The sequence below is a fragment of the Marmota flaviventris genome, chromosome 12 (genome assembly GCF_047511675.1).
Source record: "Marmota flaviventris isolate mMarFla1 chromosome 12, mMarFla1.hap1, whole genome shotgun sequence".
Lineage (NCBI taxonomy): Eukaryota > Metazoa > Chordata > Mammalia > Rodentia > Sciuridae > Marmota > Marmota flaviventris.
The window spans coordinates 109,732,708-109,754,358 of NC_092509.1; the positions used below are offsets into that span (position 1 = coordinate 109,732,708).

Sequence of the window (21,651 nt, forward strand, 5' to 3'; positions counted from 1 at the left end):
ATGTAAAATAAAACCGTGTAACAATCTGTTCTAACTTCAAGATCAGAATTACCCTTATATATTAATAATTAGGAAAAAAGAGCCAATTACTTTTGGCCATTATGGAAACAGCAAAAACCTGACTGGCTTGTGTCCCTTAAATAACTATAAAGAAACAGTCCGTGCAGCGACAAACTTCAGACACTGGACACAGGCCCTGCATCACCTCCACAGGACCCAGCAAGCGAGCACTATCAGGGCACTGGCCTGTAATTCAAGCACCCAGACTGCAGTCCAGACAGCACAACGCAATCAGAACTCATGGGTCTTGGAGGGTCAGAAAAACAGGCCAACCACACCTGTAATCCCAGCAACTCAGGAATCCCAGGCAGGAGGATCCAAGTTCAAGGCCACCTGGGCAACTCAGTGAGATCCTGCCTCAAAATAAAAGTAAAAACAGCTGGGGATGTAGCTCAGTGGTAGAATACCCCTGAGTTCAATTCCTAGTACCAAATAAATAAAAAGCGATAAAGATAAAGTCTTAAAAGCAGCAAGAAGGGGGAAAAAAAAAAAAAAAAAACTGAGCACATCACATGGATAGACAAAACAGCAGTGATTTCTCATCAACGGCAACACAAGCAGAAGACAGGGTGGCCATGTGGTCAACTCAGAGTTCTACGTGAAAGGGAAATTTCTTTCAAAAAGAAAGGCAAATTAAAGGGTGTTTATTAGCAGTATTAGAAATATTAAATGAAATCCTCCAGTTGCAAGGAAATATCATACCAGAGAGGGACTGGACATACTTAAAAGAATGTGGGTTAATATAAAAGAAAATTTTCCTCATTTAAACAATGCTTTTAAAAGATAATCAACTGAAGCCATCTCATAACAATATGTCAAAGCATTCACATATCTGTAGAAGTAAACTTTATAGCATGATCACACAAAGGACAATAATGGGGAATGGAAATAAACTCTTTGTAAGGTATAATATATATTAAGACAAACAGAAATAGGCTAAAGATATGTGCATACATATTAAACCCTACTGTAAATACCAAAACTAAATAAAAATAAATATATCCCAATAAACCAAAATAAGGCAGGAAATGGGGAAAACAGTAATAGGACAAGGTAAATTTAAATCAAATCACACCAATAATAACATTAACTGTAAGTGAACTAAACAGTTCAATTGATAGACAACAGCAAGCAAAGCAAGAACCCCGCTACAGGCAGTCTCTAAGAGACCCACTTCAGATACAAAGACTCAAATAACTGCAAAGCAAAAGACAATATGTTCTGGGATATAAAGCATATTTCAGAGCAAAGGCAAGTCCAGAGAATATTTCTAGATGTGTTGCCTTCAAAACTAGGCAGAACAGACAAATCCACAATCATGTCTGAAGATGTCAATAAATAAATGTGTTATCTGAAGCCATCTAGTTTGTGATAGTTCATTAGGGCTCTGAAAGGCAACAAATACAGACCATGTTCTGGGCCATAAAAAAGGTATGAATAAACTGAAATGGGGTCAAATTGAACAAATCTCTAATCCCAAAGGAATTAAATCACAAATCAGCGACAGAAAGATAGCTAGACAAACCCTGAATGTTTTAAAAAGTAGACAACACACTTAAAACCTGCAGGTGAATGAAAAAAAAAAAATTAAAAAGAAAATTAGAAAATGTTTCGAATTGAATGAGAAATGAAAATACAACACAGTGGGGTTTATAGAATATAGATGAAGTTGAGATAGAGGGAAATTCACACATTAAACACTCTTACTAGGAAAAAAACAAAACAAAACAGACAAACAAACAAACAAAAACAGGCCTGAAACTAATGACCTCAGCTCCTGCTCTAAAGTAAAAAACAGAAACTAAGAATAAATGAAACCAAAAGTAAACACGAGCAAAGAACCCTCCAAGGTTTAGGGTACTTTTTTCACAGTGGGCACATATTAGAAACAATTCAAATGTCTATCTACTGAAGAGAATACTCCAAAATAAAAAGATACACAGCAACAATAAGTGCAAGTAACATGGATAAATCTCAACAGGGCTGTGCTTAAAGAAGCAGACACCAGGACAATCACATAGTACATGGGAGGTCCTGGGTTTGATCCTCAGTACCATATAATAATAAATAAATAAAATAAAAGTATTATTTTAAAAAAAAAAGAAAGCAGCAGCAGACACCATGCACCCAGCAACTCCAGAGGCTGAGGCAGCCTCAGCAAAAGTGAAGCACTAAGCAATTCAGTGAGACCCTATCTCTAAATAAAATACAAAATAGGGCTGGGGATGTGCTAAGAGGTCAAGTACCTGAGTTCAATCCCTGGTACAAAAGAAAAAATACATAAAAAAAAGAAAAAGAAAAAAGAAGCAGACATCACGGATGGCAGAATGTATTCTTTCATCTGTATGAAATTCTGGAAAAGCCAAAGCTAGAATGACAGAAGACACGCCAGTGGTTGCAAGCAGTGAGGCAGCCATGGGAGGCTGACTGCAAAGGGACTCCAAGGGACTCCTGCGGGCCATGGACCCGTGCTATACACAACTGCGACAGTGGCTCACAAGTACAAGTATTTATTAAAACACATCCAATTTACATTTAAAATCCATGAGGTCTGCCATGCATATACTACATCCATAGACAAAAGTCAGAGATCCAAGAGGGCAAAAATGAATCAAGGGACACAAAGCTGGGAAAGTTTACGTCTAAAATAACAGCATGACCATGATGCATACTAAAAGAGAACTTCTTCATGGTGAAAAGTAACCGTTAACTTGATAAAGTTAATATGAATAAATATGAATAGTCTACTATGTGACATCACATCTGCATTTTTTTTTTTTTTTTAAGTACTGGGGATTGAACTCAGGGGCACTTGACCAGTGAGCCACATCCCCAGACCTATTTTGTATTTTATTTAGAGACAGGGTCTCACTGAATTGCTTAGTGCCTCGCTTTTGTTGAGGGTGGCTTTGAACTCATGATCCCAAGGCACTGGGATTACAGGCATGTGCCACCGTGCCTGGCCTCCCCAAATTTAAAGAATATTTTTTAAATGTAAGGAGTTAAGAAAAAAATTAGTCAGAAACACAGCTTTTATGTTGATCTACAAAGGAAAAACAGTTCAATAAAAGGATGTAATAAAACACATCTCTAAGGATGGGATGCACTTGAAACCTACTCTAAGTCTTTCCTCCACATTTTTCAATGGAAAGGTAAAGTGGTTGGTTAAAGCCAGACAATAAAACTGTTTAAATTTTCACTTACTTGGATACAGAATATCAGCAATCTCAAAGTCATTCACCCGGCAGATGGGCAGAAATGAATCCCTTTTATAGAAAGAATATCAATAAATGAGTTGTAAGCTATACTGAACCATTGAGCATAAATACCCCATTTTTAGAGAGATTTCTGGAGGTTTCCCTCAGGGTTGCAGGACCAAGTTGAGCCCACTGTAGTGCAGAGCTCGATAGCTACACAAGCCTTTCTTAGAGCCAGGGACACCACAGATTCTAATGAACAGGCACTTGGGCACACCGAGACTCTAGAACTCGAAACTCTCCACAAAGCTGGCTGAGGACTGCCATTTACATGGCCTCCGAACTTTAGTGGACAGACCCTGAGAAGTGCTAGAAGTGAAGGGAGTTCTGCTTGGTAGAAACCTGTACTTCTGAACATACACAGAGAGGAAAGGAAGATGATGGAACTCCTTCCCAAAGATACCAATGTCATTTAAAGGGTTTAATGCCATGCAAATACAAAAGCAGATGGAGAAAGTAAAATGGGGGTTTACTCACAGATGAATGAATAAGTTGCTAACTGGTAAAAAGCCTTCCATTATATGTGGATACATAACTTCAGTGTTCACGGGCATCTGCATGTAGTAAGTCACAAAACCTAAGTCACACATTGATTAAACGAGTTTCTTCAGCCATAAACTAAAAGTAACCTTAATCAGAGGTTAAGATGAAATTGTATCAACTTTATCATTAAATCTGAAAAAAACAATGCAGCTCCTGCTACTAAGCTACAGTCGACATTAATATTTCTAATGATAGGGTTTACAGGGGGTGCTAAATAAAGATTTTTAAATGAATAAACAAATAGAAGGATACCCACAAGCCACCACTGTGTATCAGGCATCATGCTGGGGTTTTATTTATTTTCTCTTCTGATTTTTACAAGGATCTATAAACAAAGTGCTGTTCCCTTTTTATAGACAAAGAAACTACAATTGACAAGGTTTCATTGTAAAAGGGTGGCTGTCTTTGATTTTTATTTTATTTTTTTCAACAAAACTACAGTTTAATTTCAGAAAATGTGTTAAAATATATATCTATACATCAATTTCTGACATACACTTAATGTGTTAGTATACACAAAATGATGCTTTCTCTTGAAACTGTATTTATGAAAGTACATTTTAAATACTCAGTATACACTGCACTTAATCTGCATGTTGCAATTTTTAAATACATTAAAATCTGCAATGTAACAAAATGTTTTCTACATACGAAATTTTGTTTTTTGTTTTGTTTTTGTTTTTATTTTGTTTTGTTTTTTTAATATATATAATGCACATTCTTTATGTATTTTTATTTAGTGTTTTCTCAGTCACAATTTTCTTTGCTGTCTAACATGATCTGCATGACCTATAAACTTTGAACTACTTTCGTACCTCATGTTTTTATCCAGCACTCTTACTGTAATATGTACTAGTGTGTGTGAACAATGTCAAATAAAAAAAGAACAGGTGGGTTGTGGAGCTGAGCTAGTGTGCAAAACGCTAGTTGTACAAAAAAAAAAATGAAGTGAGCCATCTTTTGTTCATTTAAAATGTCTTTGATTTTTAAACAACAGATAACTTTCATGTTGATGAGACTCCAAAGACTCTGACATTGTCAGAGCATCTTCAGAGGATGCCCTCAGGACTTCATTGCAAAAAAAAAAAAAAAATTACAATAAAGAAAGTGGCCTTTCCTACTAGAAACAGCTAGTTTGCCTCATTTCTAGCATTGTTCTGACTGTATGCCTGCTCTTCTCACCTGGGAGTCCTTCCTGAGAAGAGACCCTTGTCCATGCACACTCGCTATGTCCGTGGGTCCCAGGGGACCTATAAACCTGGGAACAGCCTCAGTGATGTCTAGGTGTTGTTCAGGGCTTCCACTGAGGTTTCTGTATTGGTAAAGCTATGCATATAAACCATTATTATGCCTAAAATTCCTTCACAGGTGACATTAATTTTACACAAGCCTTTGAATGTGTCAAAACAGTCAAGATTTCCTTAAAAGGCAGTATGTACGTGAGCAGAGAACTGCAGTAAAACACGAAACATAGTTTTGCCTTACCATAAACTTACCATGTAAAAATGCTCCAATCGGATGCCATAGACTATCTGTAAGGCCCTCATGTAGATCATATACAAGACTTCAGGCTGCAACGGAAAGGAACTTTCAATACTCTTGACGCATGACTCCAGCACTACATCACCACCACCACTGTCCAATGCTATAATCAGTAAACACAGAGAAAAGGGTGACAACTGTTCCATCTCCTTGAAATGTTTCACAATTTTCCAGATTTTAAAATACCTTATGATTCATGTCAGTTTTTCCAAGTGCCGAAAGTAGACAAGAAGACAGCTGCTTAAGAACAAACATACTCTTCTAAATCAAATTCAAGCCACCCCCACCCCAGGCAATGGAGGAAGTTAGTTCATCTTTCAGATCTGCAGGTTGCCAGGAATGTGGCAGATGTGTCCCAACACTGAGAATATATTTCTTGAAAAAGATCATGAGAAATCTTGTTGCTACCTTAGACATTAAGATTTTCTTGGATGTGAAGTTTAAGAGACAACTTAAAACAAGGGGGATAAACTCAATGAGGAAATACAGAAGTTTAAAAACCTTATTGTATGAGCAGAAAAGTGAGAAAATATTGCACCTTTTCAAAAAGTTAACTTTACTCAGTTTAAAGGCCCATCATTTACTCTGAGCTGATTCCCCTCATTTTAAAGAATTAAAGGATACTGACATTAGACAGTCTGGGTTTCATGTCATGGAACCAGGCTTCCCTTTGTTGTCACTGCAAGGTAACACCAAGACTGGAAAAGGACTCTGGATGCTCTGTGACACACACACAGTCCATTTCTGCATTTAATAACAATGTGAGGAATGATGCCCATCAAAGCAAGTCAACTCTCTCTTGGGGCATAAAGCAAGAATATTAATCTGTAAGATTCCAAGGGGGTAATTTCAAGCATTTTCTATGGTGGGAAACCACTAGGAATAAGTTCCCCTAAGCCCTGCCAATACATTAAATCCGTGTACCACACTTCAACAGCAATAAAAAAAAAAAAAAAAACTTAATATCCTTTAATATATCTATGATTTAAAAGCAGCTGTCTTTTTTTAAAGAAAACAATCATATTAAAAAAGTGAATTCCTAATGGGAGGGCAGAAATCATCTCACATACAAATTTAATGTTATTTAAAATTACACTAGCTGAAATCTTTCTCTGTATTAAAACTGACAACATGACATGGCATGGTGACCTACTTGTTCTCTAACACCAATACCTACTTCAAACATCAAGACATTTTACCTTTGGATTTGGATAAAGGTCATTCTTGGAGAGGTTTTTTCCATCCGCTCCTGTTAAGAACTTATTGCGAATATGAACCACAATCTCAGCAACTTTATATCTGGGAAAAGACAAAGTTTCCATCTTGGGACTTGTAGTCTGAAGGAAGGGGGAAAAAAAAAGATCAGAAATACAATCAGTAGTTCTCATTGTCTGGAACTTGATAATCAATAAGAACAAAACAAGTCAAGTTCAACTAGTGACACTAGCACTATCATCAAATATTTAATAAGATAAAGACAAAGATGTATATCCTAAAATAAAATTCTACCAAGCACAGTCATTTTCTGCTAATTTTCTTCCACATGGGAAAGAGGATTTTATCTGAACACACAACTGGGAAATCATGTGTTTCCTTTTTCACATTTGAGGGGCCAGACAGAGGTTTTGCACAGCATAAGGCACCATCATTAGAAGCTATATATAAGGGATGATAACACACGGAAGGAAAAAAATATCATATTCTGATTCAAAATTCTATTCATTACATACATAATGAGATGACTATTAAAGTTTAAGATGCAAGAGGAAAAAATCAGTAAAAACAGATGCAGAAATTCCTAAAGCAAGAACTTTAAAAAACAAAACAAAAACCCCTTTTCCCTAATGTGTTCCTATGGTGAGTTGGTCGTGTGCCCCCCCTAAAGCAGCAGTTCTTACAGTTCTGTACCCCCTGCTCTTGTAGGCTCATTTGCTTGGAGACATTTGGTTGTCAGGCCAGGAGTAGCAATGCTGCTGGAATCTAGTCAGTGGAGGTGGGAATGCCGCTAAACGTCCCACAACATGTAGATCAATGGCTCCTCACAACGAAGAATTATCCAAATAACATGTAGATTAATGGCTCCTCACAACGAAGAATTATCCAAAATGCCCACAGGATAAGGTTAAGAAAGCCTGTCCTAGAACTTGCATTTAACGTTGTGGCTATGTACTGAGATTTCACTTACAGAACTCTGACGCTACCTGGAGAGTCCAAGAAGCTAAGACTCATTTCTTTACCAAGAAGAAGAGGGGCCTTAACCTCTTGCTTAAATACTAGTTTAATTGCCCAAAGATCCCCTTTCCCACAATGTCTCAGGGAAGAAGTCAATGTGGAGACCCAATGTGAACATACTCAACTTTGCAGATATGCTGATATTCTGAAATGGCCACAATTCTGGAAATAATGTTTCTTAGAACATTAGGGTTAAAAAGAAGCACTGGCAACTAGCCTAACTAAAGCTATTTTAAAAGATGATTATAAATAACTGCCTAGTTCCATATAAACCCTTGAAAGCATCACAGTAGTCACTCTCAAGTAGACTCCTTTCCAAATTAAGGAAGTTTTCCAATAACCATGTTTTTACACTCCATATTTCCTCATACTGAAAGGAGGCTCAATCCCTTACACCAGCCTGAGAGGCACCAGGGAACTTAGACTAGCATGCTTCTGATCAACACAGCCTAGCTAAACCTACATATGTGTATTTGCTGCCTTTTGTCCCACTCTGCCTGCTATTAAAAAAAAGATGGAGGTTGGAGACAGAAAGGTCTTCAGCTCTTTCTTGAAGCTGGCTTTGAATAAACCTTTTACCTGCAAAGGAGCCAGAGTAGTAAACCTATTCATTCCATACCACAACTGTCCATCAAGGCAACTTTTTCCACTTCAGAGTGGCTCTCACAGTTAAGTAACTCTTCCTCATGCTGTAATGTTTGTTGTGGAATTTTGGTCATTGCCTTGATTTCTAGTTTCCACAACTTCACAGAATGTATCAATCCCTGTTCAAATGACAGTTCTTTCAAAAAATGTGAAGATGGTCATTGGGTCTCTGCTAAGCCCTCTTATTCTAGAATAATTTCTTTACCTAAGAGCAAGCCCTTCCATCTGTGAGAGGAAAAAAAGCAAACTTTCCCCTAGCTCAACAGCAATCAACACTGAAGGCTCATGACAAGACTGGGATGAGTGGTGCCTGCACACACCAAGCAAGCAATCAGTTGTGCAGGTGGCGCCAGCTAGGTGTTCACTAGCTATATTCATACTATCTACCAGATAGATTTAGATCCCATAGGCTAAGGGCTCAGACTATCTCCTCAGCCCACATTCCAATCAGAAATCCGAGATCACTTCACCTGTGCTTCTGACCAACCTGCGATTTATTGGAGTTCACACCATCTCCTTTTTGGGTTCACTTAATTTTCTGGACAAACTCACAGAACTCAGGGAACTATGTAACAGGGACTTAGGCTGCTTTTGCTAAAAGCAGTGACTTCACTTAGGTCTGGAGATGCCCCATGGATAACTAAAAGCAGGATAAAGTTTGGCATCTCTACCTTCATTTTGTACCTGTCTCCTTTGTCACCTTAAACTCTAACCTGCTCAGGTAGGTATGCAAATCATTTAAGAAATATTTAGCTAAAAAATTAGTAATACAAGCTTCATCACCCCAAATTTATCTCACCTGTCCCCTTTAAGACTGAGGCCAGATTTGCAGCATCCAGTTTCACACCCAGGAGTGGCACCTGGAAGTGTCTAGACTTCGCCCTATATAGCAGATCCTATGTTACAGGCACATCACTCCAGGATTAGACTGATTCACCCTCCAGGCAGGAGCAATCATCTCATGGGAGCCAACCTGCCCCCTTCCAGGATCCCAGGTCTGACAGATAAACATTCTAAGCAACAAGTGGAAAGTGGAATAAGGACTTCTTGAGAGCTCCTGTATAGAGCCAGGACTGAGAGAATGACAGGCCAGACCAGTTTGACCATGATGGTTTAATTATGCAGACCTCCTGCCCTGATTCCTCCTCTATTTAAACCTAAAGCTGCCTTCAAACTGAAAGACAGGGCTGAGATGTTGGATCTTAGTATAAGTCTTCCCAATGTAGCCATATAAAGTTTTTTTCTGCTTTTCACCATTCCCATTTCTGTATGGTTTTGGGAATGAATGGCTGGACCTAGTTTGTTGGAATCCCAAAGCATAGCCTAGGACTCCTGCAAAACATTTACTGGCTAATTATAAAGGAATATTACAAGTGATGGAATACCAGATGAAAGGATGGGTAGGGTAAGGAATGAGGGAAGGGGTTACAACCTCCAGGAATACTGGGGTTCACATCATCTGGATGGTCATCAGAAACTCTTCAAAACCAATCCTTCTGGGTTTTACATAAGTTTATTATATAGACATGATTGATTACATTACTGGACACGGTGATCTGTTCATTCCCTGAAATTAGAGGTGGGGCTAAAAGTTCTAATTCTCTAAGCCTGCCTACATTCTTCAGATGAAAGCCCATCCAGAAGCTACCTAGGGGATACCAGCCCTCAGTCAACCGCTAGCTCATAAAAGGTCACTTATCACTTTGAAGACTCCAAGGATTTTAAGATTTGTGTGCCAGGAACTCAGGATGAACACCAAACGCATATTGTAAAACATTATACCCTCATACTTACCTTCCTCTAAAATATTATTTTGTCAGTGTCTTCCTAAAACATAATGCCCAAGCTTAACACAACACTCCAGATATGATTGGCCCAGGGCAGAGTATTAATAGTAAGGAGACTCCTCTGCTGGGCTACAAATGTAACACTCATTCACAAACATGTTTATGATGGATATTAAGAACATCCTCAGGGTGACCCCTTATATCAGCTGTATTTCCCCATGATCCTGCATAACTATTTGTAACTTAGGCAAGGGTTTGCATTTCCTACTATTGAATTTCACAACTGCACATTTCTATTTTAGAATGAAGATCTCTTTCTGTAGACTCAGATCCTTCACATATTAGGTGTCTCTATTACCTTAACTGAGAGGGAAAGTAAAATCCCTATCCCAGGATATTTCTTTGCCATTATTTCAATGATTTGGCAGAGAAAATGCAGGCTTTCTCCAAAGAAAAGGCTCTAAAAAGCTGTCCTTTTGTAAACAGTTTACAAAAGGACAGCTTTTTAGATAGATGTAGATAGTAAACATCGAAGTGAGTGGAGATATTTCTATGGTGGCTATTAAGGGTAAGATTTTATCATATAGCAAGACAACTACCAGCCCTTGCTTGCTGTACCTTCTCCCCTTGGGCCTCCAAAGCCTGCAGCCACCTCCCCTGCCCACCCTCAAGCCCAAGGCACTAAACCTTTGTTTAGCTTTTTATAAAGCTCAACAGTCTAGCCCTTCTGTGCTTAGGCACATAATAAGTTCTGGATTTTCCCCGCTTTCAACATTCTACTGTCAATTTAAACTAGCAAGCCTTCAGAGGGAAAATGGACACTTAAAACTTCTCCACATAATCAATCTATACTTTCTGCTAAGTCATATGTTTCAGAACCAATGATGAAAGATTACAGGTCACTCTTCCAAAACAAAGTAGATCTTAATTAGAGACTGTCACAATAGAAAGGTGGGTGTGAAATAGCTTCATAGTCGTCATCGCACATCCCTCTCCTCTGACGTCCCCTACACCCTGATGTCAGTTTAATGTTTGCAAAACGTCTACTGTATAATATCTGTACAAAAGTACTCAGATCACCTTTCCTATCACATCAAACTCCAATTGTTCGGCTTGGTTTCCAAAACCTTCCAAACCTGATGACCTTCCTCCCCGAGTCGGCCTCAGCCTCCCTCGTCTCCTCCAGTTCAAACCGCCCTCCTCCCGCAGCACACTGCGCAGAAGGGCGGGCCTGGCCAGGGCCACTGGGCTCCGGGCACCGGGAAACGCGGGTGCCCGACACAGACGTGGAGGGAACCCGGGGCTGGACGGCACGGCCCCGGCCCCCCGGCTCCTCACTCGCCCAAACTGCCCGACTTCAGACCCGCCCTTGGCCGGTGGCGGAGGAGATCCCGACTCGAGACCCTCAACAGCAGCCAACGCTCGCGGCCGCCCCCGCGGCGAGCGACGGTGCCCTGAAGTCCCGGCCAGCCCCGTCCGCAGGAGGCCAGCCCGCTCACCTACAGCGGCCGCCCAGAAAGGCCCCTCGCGCAGACCCGCGGCGGACGGCCTACCCAGCCGACGCCGACCGTTGCTCTTTCAAATCCGCCGCTCGCCGGAAGTACCTGTCCTTCCGGCGCAATCCCCGCCCCTTCCTGGGTAGCGGTAGCCGACCAGGGCCAAAAGACCGTAGGCTCACGGAAGCCGCCAGGGAACTAGATTCCCAGGCTCTAGTTTGACCCGAAGCGTGACGGCGACGGCGGGAGGCGGGCGCCCAAGTCAAAGGAGAACCCAGGTCTAGCAGGAAGGACCACCCGGCACAGAATCGGCACCTGGTCGGAAATTCGACCCAGCCGTAATCTCGATGAGCCAGCGGTACGGCCGCCGGTGCTGCCTCTGCATCTCCAGAAGCCCTGTGCCAAGGGAAGGGTCGGTCGCAGTGCAGTGCGCCCAGTGCTTGGGGCTCAAGTGTGGCGGGCCCAGCGCACGGGGTCCAGGAGCAGCGGGTCCAGGTGCCGCGAGTCCAGGTTCAGGAACGCTCAGGGGTAGCAGGCCCAGCGCAGGGGTCCGGGAGCATCGGGTCCAAGTGCAGGAGCTCTCAGGTATGGTGGGCTCCAGTTAATGGAGTCCAGCAGCAGCGGGTCCAGAAACAGGAGTGCTCCAGTGTGGCAGGCCCAGATGCACGGATCCAAGAGCAGCGGCCCCGAGTGCAGAGCCTCAGGTGGAGTGGGCCCAAACGTAAGGGGGTTCAGGTGTGAAGAGTTCAGATGCAGTGGATCCAAATTAGTGATTCCGAGTGGGGCAGACCCAGGTGCAGTGAGGGCCTGTGGCCTAGTGGAGCCCCATTTTCTGACAGATCCCCTGTTCATCTCCAACAGGCTCTGTTCTCCCTCCTCTAAACTGTCACAGCTTCACCTGCTCTGTGAGTTACATTCTTCAAAAAAGGAGTCCCCCAAAAAATCTATTTTTATGAGGGCAAGTGCGGAAATATGCATTCAGTACCAGTTGTGATCTTTGAGCTGAAGACGTGTGGGCCTGTTATTAGAGGAAAAAGCAGTTTTACTGAGGTTTCCACACCAGTAGAACTTTGATCTGGCTACCCAGTGCAGCATTAGCAGGAGAGGCATGGTGTCCAGAGTTGAATGACAATAATGTTACTGTAAATATGAGTTGTATTAGTATTGAAGTTACCTATGAAAAAGTTTATTCAAATGATCTTATTTACAAGGATGTGTTATGCTCGCATTCGGGACCCCCAAAGACCACCAGAGACCCAAGATCCATGTAAACAGCAAAGAGGTGCTTATTGCAAACTAGCTCCGTCCTCCGCACGCACACAGCAACTGGTGATGCTGAGAGGCCCCGAGCCCAGGGTTTGCAGCAGTTTTATACATTCTTTGGAGAAGGCAGGGACCTCACATACATCATAGCATCCCTTAGCAAATCATCACACACCGCGGGAAAATCAAATAACAACTCTAAAACATGATTAGCACATTCCCTGGCGGGAACAAGTTGGGTAAGGGTGATTGGTCAGTACTAAAGGGGTATTCATTTGAACTGATTGGTTTAAGCCAAGAGGGGTGTTCCTGCTGAACTACATGGTTTCCCAACATGTTATCAACCACCATAAACTACTGGGAGGGTCATCTGGCATCCCAGGTATTTCCCTGTCTCATGCTGATTGGTGGCTGCTAGGGGATTACTATGGATCCCCACCTAGCCTGACTGAGTCAGGGACACCTGGTGAAGCAGCTCTCTCCTGTTATTTGTAGATAAACAACTCAGCAGGGTGTTTGTAGATAAACAACTCAAACAGTGTTTCTGCTTTGTTTTTAGCAGATCACTAAAGATGAAAACTGGATTAAATTGGTCTAATGTAGGAATAGGAATACCAAGATATAAAAAGCCTTGGTGGAGACAGGGACCACTCTTTGCTACCCTTTATCCACAGTTCAGCCTCAGTCCTAGACACTGGGTGGATTCAATGCCTAGACTAATGGGGTGCCATCTTCTGACTTAGGTTCCTTGAGGCAAACTCATTTGGGAGGTGACTGATGATTTAGCTTTGTCAGACTAGCTTAGGATGCCTGCGAAGCTTGCCCCTGGCTGTGTTGAGATGCATGAAACAAGGAGATTCTTTGCCTATGAGTCTACTCAGGGTGTGGTGGCACATTCCTGTAATCCCAGCAACTCTGCAGACTGAGGAAGGAGGATTACAATTTCCAGGCCAGCCAGGAAAACTTTGTGAGACTCTTTATCAAAAATAAAAAGGACTAGGGATATACTCAGTGGTAAAGCACCCTGGGTTACCCAGTACCAAAAAATAAAAAAAGTTTATATTACACTGAAATGATAGGTTTGTGTCTGTCTCCACTACTGCACAGGCTAGTTCTTAATGACCTTTGATTGCCTAGTGTCTAACACTGTACCTGGTACATCCTGGGTATCCAGTCAGTGTTGCTGAACTGAACTACTACTCTTTATTTTTATTTATTTATTTTGCTATTGGGGATTGAACCCCAGGGCGCTCAACCACTGAGCTACATCCCCAGCTGTTTTTTTTATTTTTTAATTTTGAAATAGGATCTCACTAAGTTGCTGAGGCTGACCAAGGACCTGTGATCCTTCTGTTTGAGCCTCCAGAGTTGCTGGAATTGCAGGTGTGTGGGTTTAAACGTGGTGCATCTAACAGGAGAAAGTTATAGTCTAGCTTCAAAGAGATTCTGTTGTATATGTTGGTTCTTTTACTCCCCTCCCTCCTGCTTGTGCTTATATTTCCTGTAAAAAAAAAAAAATAAATAAAGGATGACCAGTATTTCTGTTTGTACAGACTTAAAATTGAAAAGTTGAACTATGGTTCTAAAGAGTGGGTTTTTGTAATGCTATCTGAGGTCATAGGAGTATTTTGACCATATCACGTTATTGATTGATTTGTAAATTCCATGGTGGCATCTTCAATGCCTTCACTAGACTCACTTACAGCAATCATGAATGATATTTATTAAAGCCTTAAAAATAATGGTTAACCATGAATAGTGGTCTGAAGTGAAATTATGAACACAATTTTTATTAGGGGCATTAGATGAACTCCTTGAAACTGCATTGTGAGGTATAGGTGAACATTTGTGAAAGCAAAGGACTGTCATAGATTTACGGCTGTCTAGCATTTTGCACTAGAGGAGACAGTGATGTGCCCTCCTGTCAGCCGCATCACTGGCTTCACAGCATCACAGGTGACATTTAATAAGCAAAGCCCTGTATTTGCCAGTGTTATATTAGCCTTTGACACCTTAACTGTACTTAATTTTGAGTGGATAGGTAAAAATGTCTAATGCTTTTTTATATTTTTTAATTAGTATTGTGTATAATTTTATATAAATGGTTGGGGCCACAGACATACTGAAAATACACAAATATTTAAATGGGAAATTGTAGTGACATTTTTGTTTGACCAGAACGGTCACTGGGTGGCACTGTTGTATTAATGTCAACCTTAGCCTTACACTGAAAATTTTGCATTTTTAAAATATAAACAGTGATGGACATTGAACACGATGTTTTAGATGAGAAGAAATATATATGTTCTAATTTTATTGATCTTAAAACACACATTCAAAGTTCAGGCTCAAGAGGAAAAGTGTGGATTTAAGGTAGCTGTCTGCCTTTGCCATCCTGTGTATTTTGGCCGGTCTTTTACCCGGGCTCCTTTTCATCAGTTGCTTGGGAATTTAGCCATTTATTTATGATACACTAAACAGGATCTTTGCTAAGGACATAAATTGAATTTTCAATTTGAAACCTTAAAATCCCTGACCTCACTAACCGTGGTGAGCTCCAAACCAGATGTCAGGAGGCGAGACACGCCATGTGCTGACCTCTCCACTGTCCTTCCTGACTTTCACTCAAGGCTTGTGTTCTAGTGTACTTGGTGCAGAGAACCTTAGATTTCATGTTTTGGATTTTTTCAACCTTGGTGCTATGCTATCTTGTGGTATTTCCAGTGATTTCAAGGAAATTAGAGTTTCAAGAAAGAAAACTTATGGATTAATTCTAATTTTACCATTAGTCGTTTCTAACAGTCCTGGAGGTCAGGAAGCCCCCAGTGCAGTGGCTGCGGACCCAGCAACCTGAGAGGCAGCTTCCTGGATGGTGGGTGGTGCCTGCTGGCCATGTTCTCACGTTTCCAGTCCAACTGAAAGACTCTTGGCCCTTTTTGAAAGCTCAGCTCCATACACGATTTTGACACTCATGAGCGGGTGGAGAGAACCCTGGAATTACGGTGGGAAAGCCAGGCCCAGAGCACTCTCACCTTCCAGTGCAGGGCCTGGCTAGGGCACTCACCCCTTCTAGTCCCCTGGCTTCTCCCTCTGTCTCAGCCTCACCCCTTTGGGACCTGCACGCCTTTGGGACCCAGGTCCTCTGTAAGTCTAGAAACTGGCAGATTAGAAGTAAGGCATGGTGTGTTCATTTGCTAGGGCTGCCACCGGTGCTGCAGGCTGGGCGGCTTAACAGATTCATTGTCTCAGTTCTGGAGCCAGAAATACAAGATTGATGTTTCTGCAGGGTTGATTTCTTCTGCGAGCCGTGGGGTCCCCGTGTTGCACTGAAAAAACCAGCCTCTATCTCAGAGCAAAGCCTGTCCAAGGAAGGGACATCACCTTTGTCCTTGGAAAAACCCACAGAGCACTCCTAAGCACATTCCCACCCTGCTAAGTTGTTTATCTACAAATAACAGGAGAGATCTGCTGCTACTCAGTCAGGCTAGGTGGAGATCCATAGCAACCCCCTAGCAGCCACCAATCAGCATGAGACAGGGAAATACCTGGGATGCCAGATGACCCTCCCAGTAGTTTATGGTGGTTGATAACATGTTGGGAAACCATGTAGTTCAGCAGGAACACCCCTCTTGGCTTAAACCAATCAGTTCAAATGAATACCCCTTTAGTACTGACCAATCACCCCTACCCAACTTGTTCCCGCCAGGGAATGTGCTAATCATGTTTTAGAGTTGTTATTTGATTTTCCCGCGGTGTGTGATGATTTGCTAAGGGATGCTATGATGTATGTGAGGTCCCTGCCTTCTCCAAAGAATGTATAAAACTGCTGCAAACCCTGGGCTCGGGGCCTCTCAGCGTCACCAGTTGCTGTGTGTGCGCACACGCGGAGGACCGAGCTAGCTTGCAGTAAGCACCTCTTTGCTGCTTACATCGATCTTGGGTCTCTGGTGGTCTTTGGGGGTCCCAAATTCGAGCATAACAGCACGTTCCCCCTGAACTTCCTGTAGTTTGTTGGTATTGCTTGACTTTTGTTAATTTATAGGTGTTCATCTCCTGTCTGCATCTCCACCTCCAAAACATGAAATCTAAGGTTCTCTGCACCTAGAACACAAGCCTTGAGTGAAAGTTGGGAAGGACAGTGGAGAGGTCAGCACATGGCATGTCACACCTCCTGTGCATTGCATGGTCAGTGCATAGCAATGCATAGCTGCATCTTCACCTAGCATTCTCTGCTGAGTGTGTCTGTCTGTCTGTCTGTGTCTCCACGTGTTCACACATGCACGCCAGTTCAAATTTTCCCTTTTTTATAGAACACCAATCATTGGATAAAGCCTAGACTAAAGGCCTCATTTGAATTTGATTACCTTTTAAATACCCTGTTCCAAAATACAACCATATTCTGAAGTCTGGGGTTAAAACTTCAGCATCTCTTTTGATAGACACAATCCAACCCATAAAGAATGCTTCCCAGCATCTTAAGCCCAAAGTTTTGCAGGATCTGTGAGCAGCCTGAGGGTTCAAGCCAGGACAATGGGCCTGCCCCTCAGAAAGACACAGCCTGTGGCTTTAATTATTTAGGGACACACTGAGTGCAGGTGGCTCACTTTATTTTCCTTAGAAATAACTCTTAAAAAGCACTGTGGATTTCTTCAGAGAGAACAAACAAAGATAATTGAATTGGTGACAGACTCACAGGAAAGTGAGATTCCTCCTGACAAACGGATAGTCCTAACTTACCCACTGGTGTGTCTGTCCATTCCGTAGGTGTGCATTTAGTGACTGTAGGAAAATAAACCTGAAACAGTCACAGTTTAGAAAGAACTTTGAAGTGTGACATGCTGGTTTGCTGGTGATGAAAGGTTGAAGAGGTAGATGGCTTTCAGCCATCATGCCAGTTATGAAGGAAGCCACACAGCAGACTTGGGAGGTCCCAGGACCACATCTTGTAGCTTCACTCCGTTGGCCACGAGGATGAGTGTCCCTGCTCAACAGTGGCTGGCTGAGAGGACATGGAGTGAGAGGGTCTGTGGTGGAGGGAGAACAGCGGATGTGGAGGCCCTGCAGGCCCCCAGCAGAACTCCCCCAACACACACAGGAGCTAGGAGAGCACTCAGGAATGTGGGGGGAGGATCAGAGTGCAGCATCCAGGAGGGCCTGCTTGCGGATTGCCTGAGTCTTCAGTCCCAGAAGACTCCCCTTGAGCAGTTTGCTCAGGGAGCATTTATGTAACTGCCTTTGATTTCACCAGTGTTCCAGACTCACGTTTATGATCTGAAACTCACAGACTTGTTTCCAGTTAGATAAAAGTGATCTTCCCCTTCCTGCAGCTGAGTCTCCAGAGACTGCATCAGGGTTGACTCCCAGAGCACCTGCAGTCCCACCCAGCCGCTGGAGAACCAAGCCTGGGAGGTACAGTAAGCCCAGGAAGGTCCTGCAGATCACACACAGGCCCTTCACAGGACATGGTCTAGGACATAGTGCCCTGCGTGCTGGAGCACGGGGAGACACTGATGGGCGCTGCATCTGGAGGCCCAGACCTGAGGTCAGTCTCATTTAGGGCAGAGACCTCTGGGTCGTGGTGTCAGGCACAGGAGAGCAGGTCACTCTGGGGCACAGCTAGAGGACTCACCTCACCCAGGTGGGTCTGAGGCAAAGTTCAGACCTTGTCCCCTAGCCCAAGCTCCCTCTTTCTCCCCACTAAATCAGTGTGGCTCATTTCTTGATCTAGGTTCACAAACAGAAGATTATTTTAAAGTCACATTTTGCATGGATCTATGCTTCTGTCCTACTCTGAGCGCACCAAAGCAGATGCTCATAGTAAGCCGGTTTTTCCTGCTGAAGTGTTACAGGCAGGACACAGCACTTGTGTCCAGCATAACCCCAGTGTCTCACTGCAGTCATCTCTGAGCGTGATTGCGGGCAACTTTGGGGGTCATTCTTCATGTTCTTGCACATTTTCTAAATTACTTTGATATATTCAGATTACTTAAATAATAATTAAAACAGTGTTTAAATGTCTGTGCTTTCTTTAAAGTGTTTTTCGGAATAAAGAAAAATTCTCCAGAGTAAGTCATAATTGGGGAAACGAGGCTAAGGGAAGTTACTGTTTTCCCTCGTAACATACTTTCCATGTTACCAATGCCAACTGTTTCACCACCCAACTGGAATTAAATGGCACAGCAGCAACACCAGCATGTCTCAGATGCTGCTCTATCAGAACAGCCTGTGATGGAGCCTTGGATGGGTTTCCTCTGTCCTTGGTACAGTTGATTCTGCGTCACGAAGTCTGTGGGCATCAGTCGCACAATGAGATGCTCATTCTGCATTGGACTTACAATTCTGCATAGATTAGGTCAAGGGCATGGACTTGGAAATGAGCCAACCAAACGTTCCCCAGCAGTGAAGCCATTTCCACTTGGGGTTCCCAGTGGAACTTGGCATAGCTCCATCTTTTGTCCTTGAAATCCACTCACATTACATAGTGCAGCCACGAAGACTCCACATGAGGTGGAATGCACTTCTGTGGCCCTCAGAGGACCCTATCTTTACGTGGGCTGGGTGCCTGGAGACCACTTGCAGTGCTGGGTCCCAAATGGGCTCAACATTCCCAGAACAAGGGAATCACCACAGGTCACCCTCCTCTGTTATCTTAAATTTTTAATTTCTTGTAGTTGCTCTTTATAAATGGAAGTTTTGCATTTTCCTCCCTAATCCTAAACCCAAAGAATTCTAATCCATATTCTAATCCTATATTTCTTTTTATAATACTCAGTTTAGGACCATACTTAATAAGTAGAAGGTTTTAGATTGGCCAATGTTGCAGAATATCAGATATACCCTTTATTTAGTGAAAATTTGAAAGAGAAATCAGGAGAAGCACCTTTTGTCTCTGACTATGGAATCTCTAATATCTGAAATATTGGAAAAATCCATTTATTTCTGAGCTGCCAGTGTCTCTGGAAAAGATACTCAAAAGTGGGCTGATTGCCAGAGGAGAGAAGACTATAATATTTATATAGGATTTATTAAAATAAACACACCTCTGATGGCAACAAGTAAAGGCATAATTTTTTCCTAGGAGACAGCACAATAAATGTGCTGAATGTCTGGCTCAGCACACAATAACGACATTTTGTACAATGGTTTTAGAGAGAACTGTGCCGAGAGAAGATGGGCAGATACGGCTGAGAACAGATGTGAAATGGCCTGTCGTCACACTGAGCAGGAGTCAGGATTGCATAAGCATCATGTCAGACCAGGAAGGGGTGAAGAGATCAGGTAGCCCAAGTATGGCATCTTAACCTGAACAATAAGGTTAGATTAGTTCAAAGCAGTTGTTTAGCATGTCCAGTGACACTTGGTCAAGAAGGACCAAGTGTCTCAGGAGTGTCCAGGAGGTGCTGGGACCCGCGGCCAGGAGAGAGACCACACTCAAGTGAATTCAGAATGGGCAGCTGGGGAATAGCAAGCAGGAGCAGGCTGGGGGCCGTGGATGAAGATTACTAAGAGCAGACATGCGGGTAGGGGGTTCTGGCTCCACCAGGCCAACACGATTCTTGCTGGGGTCGGGCCAGGCCATTGTACACCACCAGGGATGGTGGAGGAGGAGGACCCTGGTCAGAGAGCAGGGACGAGTGTGTCTGGTGACTGACCTCGTAGAGTTCTGTTCTACACCTGGGCTTCACAGCTGGACCCAGCAGAAGGCTCAGAAGCTTAACTAGGGAATGTGTCAGAGCCAAAAGCACAATTCAGGTGAATGCAACAGAAATACATTAATCACTTGGCACCCAGCACTTTAGAGTCTTGGGAACGGAGATCAAACTGTCCTACCTCTGCTTCTGGTGTCTTGTGCAGAGCTGCAGACTCCATGCATTTCTTGGTTTCAAAAGTCGCGTATGGGAAGGGCAGCTGAAGGTGTGGAAAAGTCAGTTCCAGTGTGAGCAGTCGTATCAGGTGCTGTGGTGGAGGGGCACACAGTGCCTGACCTCTCGGCGGAGCTCCTTCAGGACCTTCCTGGAGAAGGCAAGGCCCAGCCTGCCACACCAAGGAAGGAGGAAGGGCCCCGGGAGCAGGTGCAGCAGGCAGAGGCACAGAGGTGCCTGCAGCAGAGTGGGGAGGTGAGTTCACCAGGCAGGGATGGGACCCAGGGCAGCCCTGGTGGCCCTTCACCCTGCAGGACAGGACCAGGCAAACAGGCGAGAACCCGAGAGCCCTTGGATGTGACTTGACTCGATGTCAGGCTGTGATACGAAGAAAGCTACCACTTAAGAAGCAATGGAAGCAGCCCACGCAAGTGGGGATGAGGTCTTGACCTAGAGGGCCCTCAGGGAGGCACGAACACAGAGGCACTAGGAAGGCAGCTTCGGAGATGTCACCAGGGAGAGGAGCCTGAAGCTTGCAGGTATCTGACAAAGCAGCTGCCTCCCTGATGGGACTCAGTGCTGGAGCAGAATAAGTCTGCTCAAAATGAAAAATCAAAAACAAAATAAAAAATCTCAGTTTTGAGACAGAGCCACCTGTGGACATTCAAGTCAGTATTCCAGAAGGACATGTGAGTCTAAAGGTTAAGACAGAGTCAGACCAGAGTGCATATGAGGCACCAAGTCACCCAGTTAATGAGAGTGGATGAGATCTTAGGACTGACATAGGGAAGACTGTCCACCTTACTTCAAAGCCAAGCAAGCACCTGCAGGTGCATGCGCGCGCACACACACACACACACACACACACTTAGAAGTATCAGACAGGAAAAGAACAAGGAGCACATGCTCATAGATGCTGGAGGAGAGACCTGCGGGTCCAGAGGCAAGAGCGATGTGAAATGCG

General features: G+C 43.2%; 1 protein-coding gene across 5 annotated transcripts in view; it reads right to left on the bottom strand.

The window, feature by feature from the left end:
* The window catches only part of Nuf2 (NUF2 component of NDC80 kinetochore complex), a 31,242-nt gene extending 19,587 nt beyond the window's left edge, over positions 1-11,655 (bottom strand). The window contains exons 1-5 of one of the 5 annotated variants that reach the window (XM_027922881.2): positions 11,566-11,655; positions 6,602-6,739; positions 5,357-5,431; positions 3,795-3,871; positions 3,265-3,326 (exon numbers count right to left, since the gene is read on the bottom strand). In XM_027922881.2, coding sequence (XP_027778682.1) covers positions 3,265-3,326; positions 3,795-3,871; positions 5,357-5,431; positions 6,602-6,724 — 337 coding nt within the window. In that variant the 5' untranslated portion in view covers positions 6,725-6,739; positions 11,566-11,655. Of the gene's footprint in view, positions 1-3,264; positions 3,327-3,794; positions 3,872-5,356; positions 5,432-6,601; positions 6,740-11,146; positions 11,164-11,565 lie in introns of those variants that run through there. The other 4 variants (XM_027922882.2, XM_027922883.2, XM_071600374.1 and 1 more) reach the window with 4 other exon arrangements.
* Between the last annotated feature and the right edge of the window lie 9,996 nt (positions 11,656-21,651).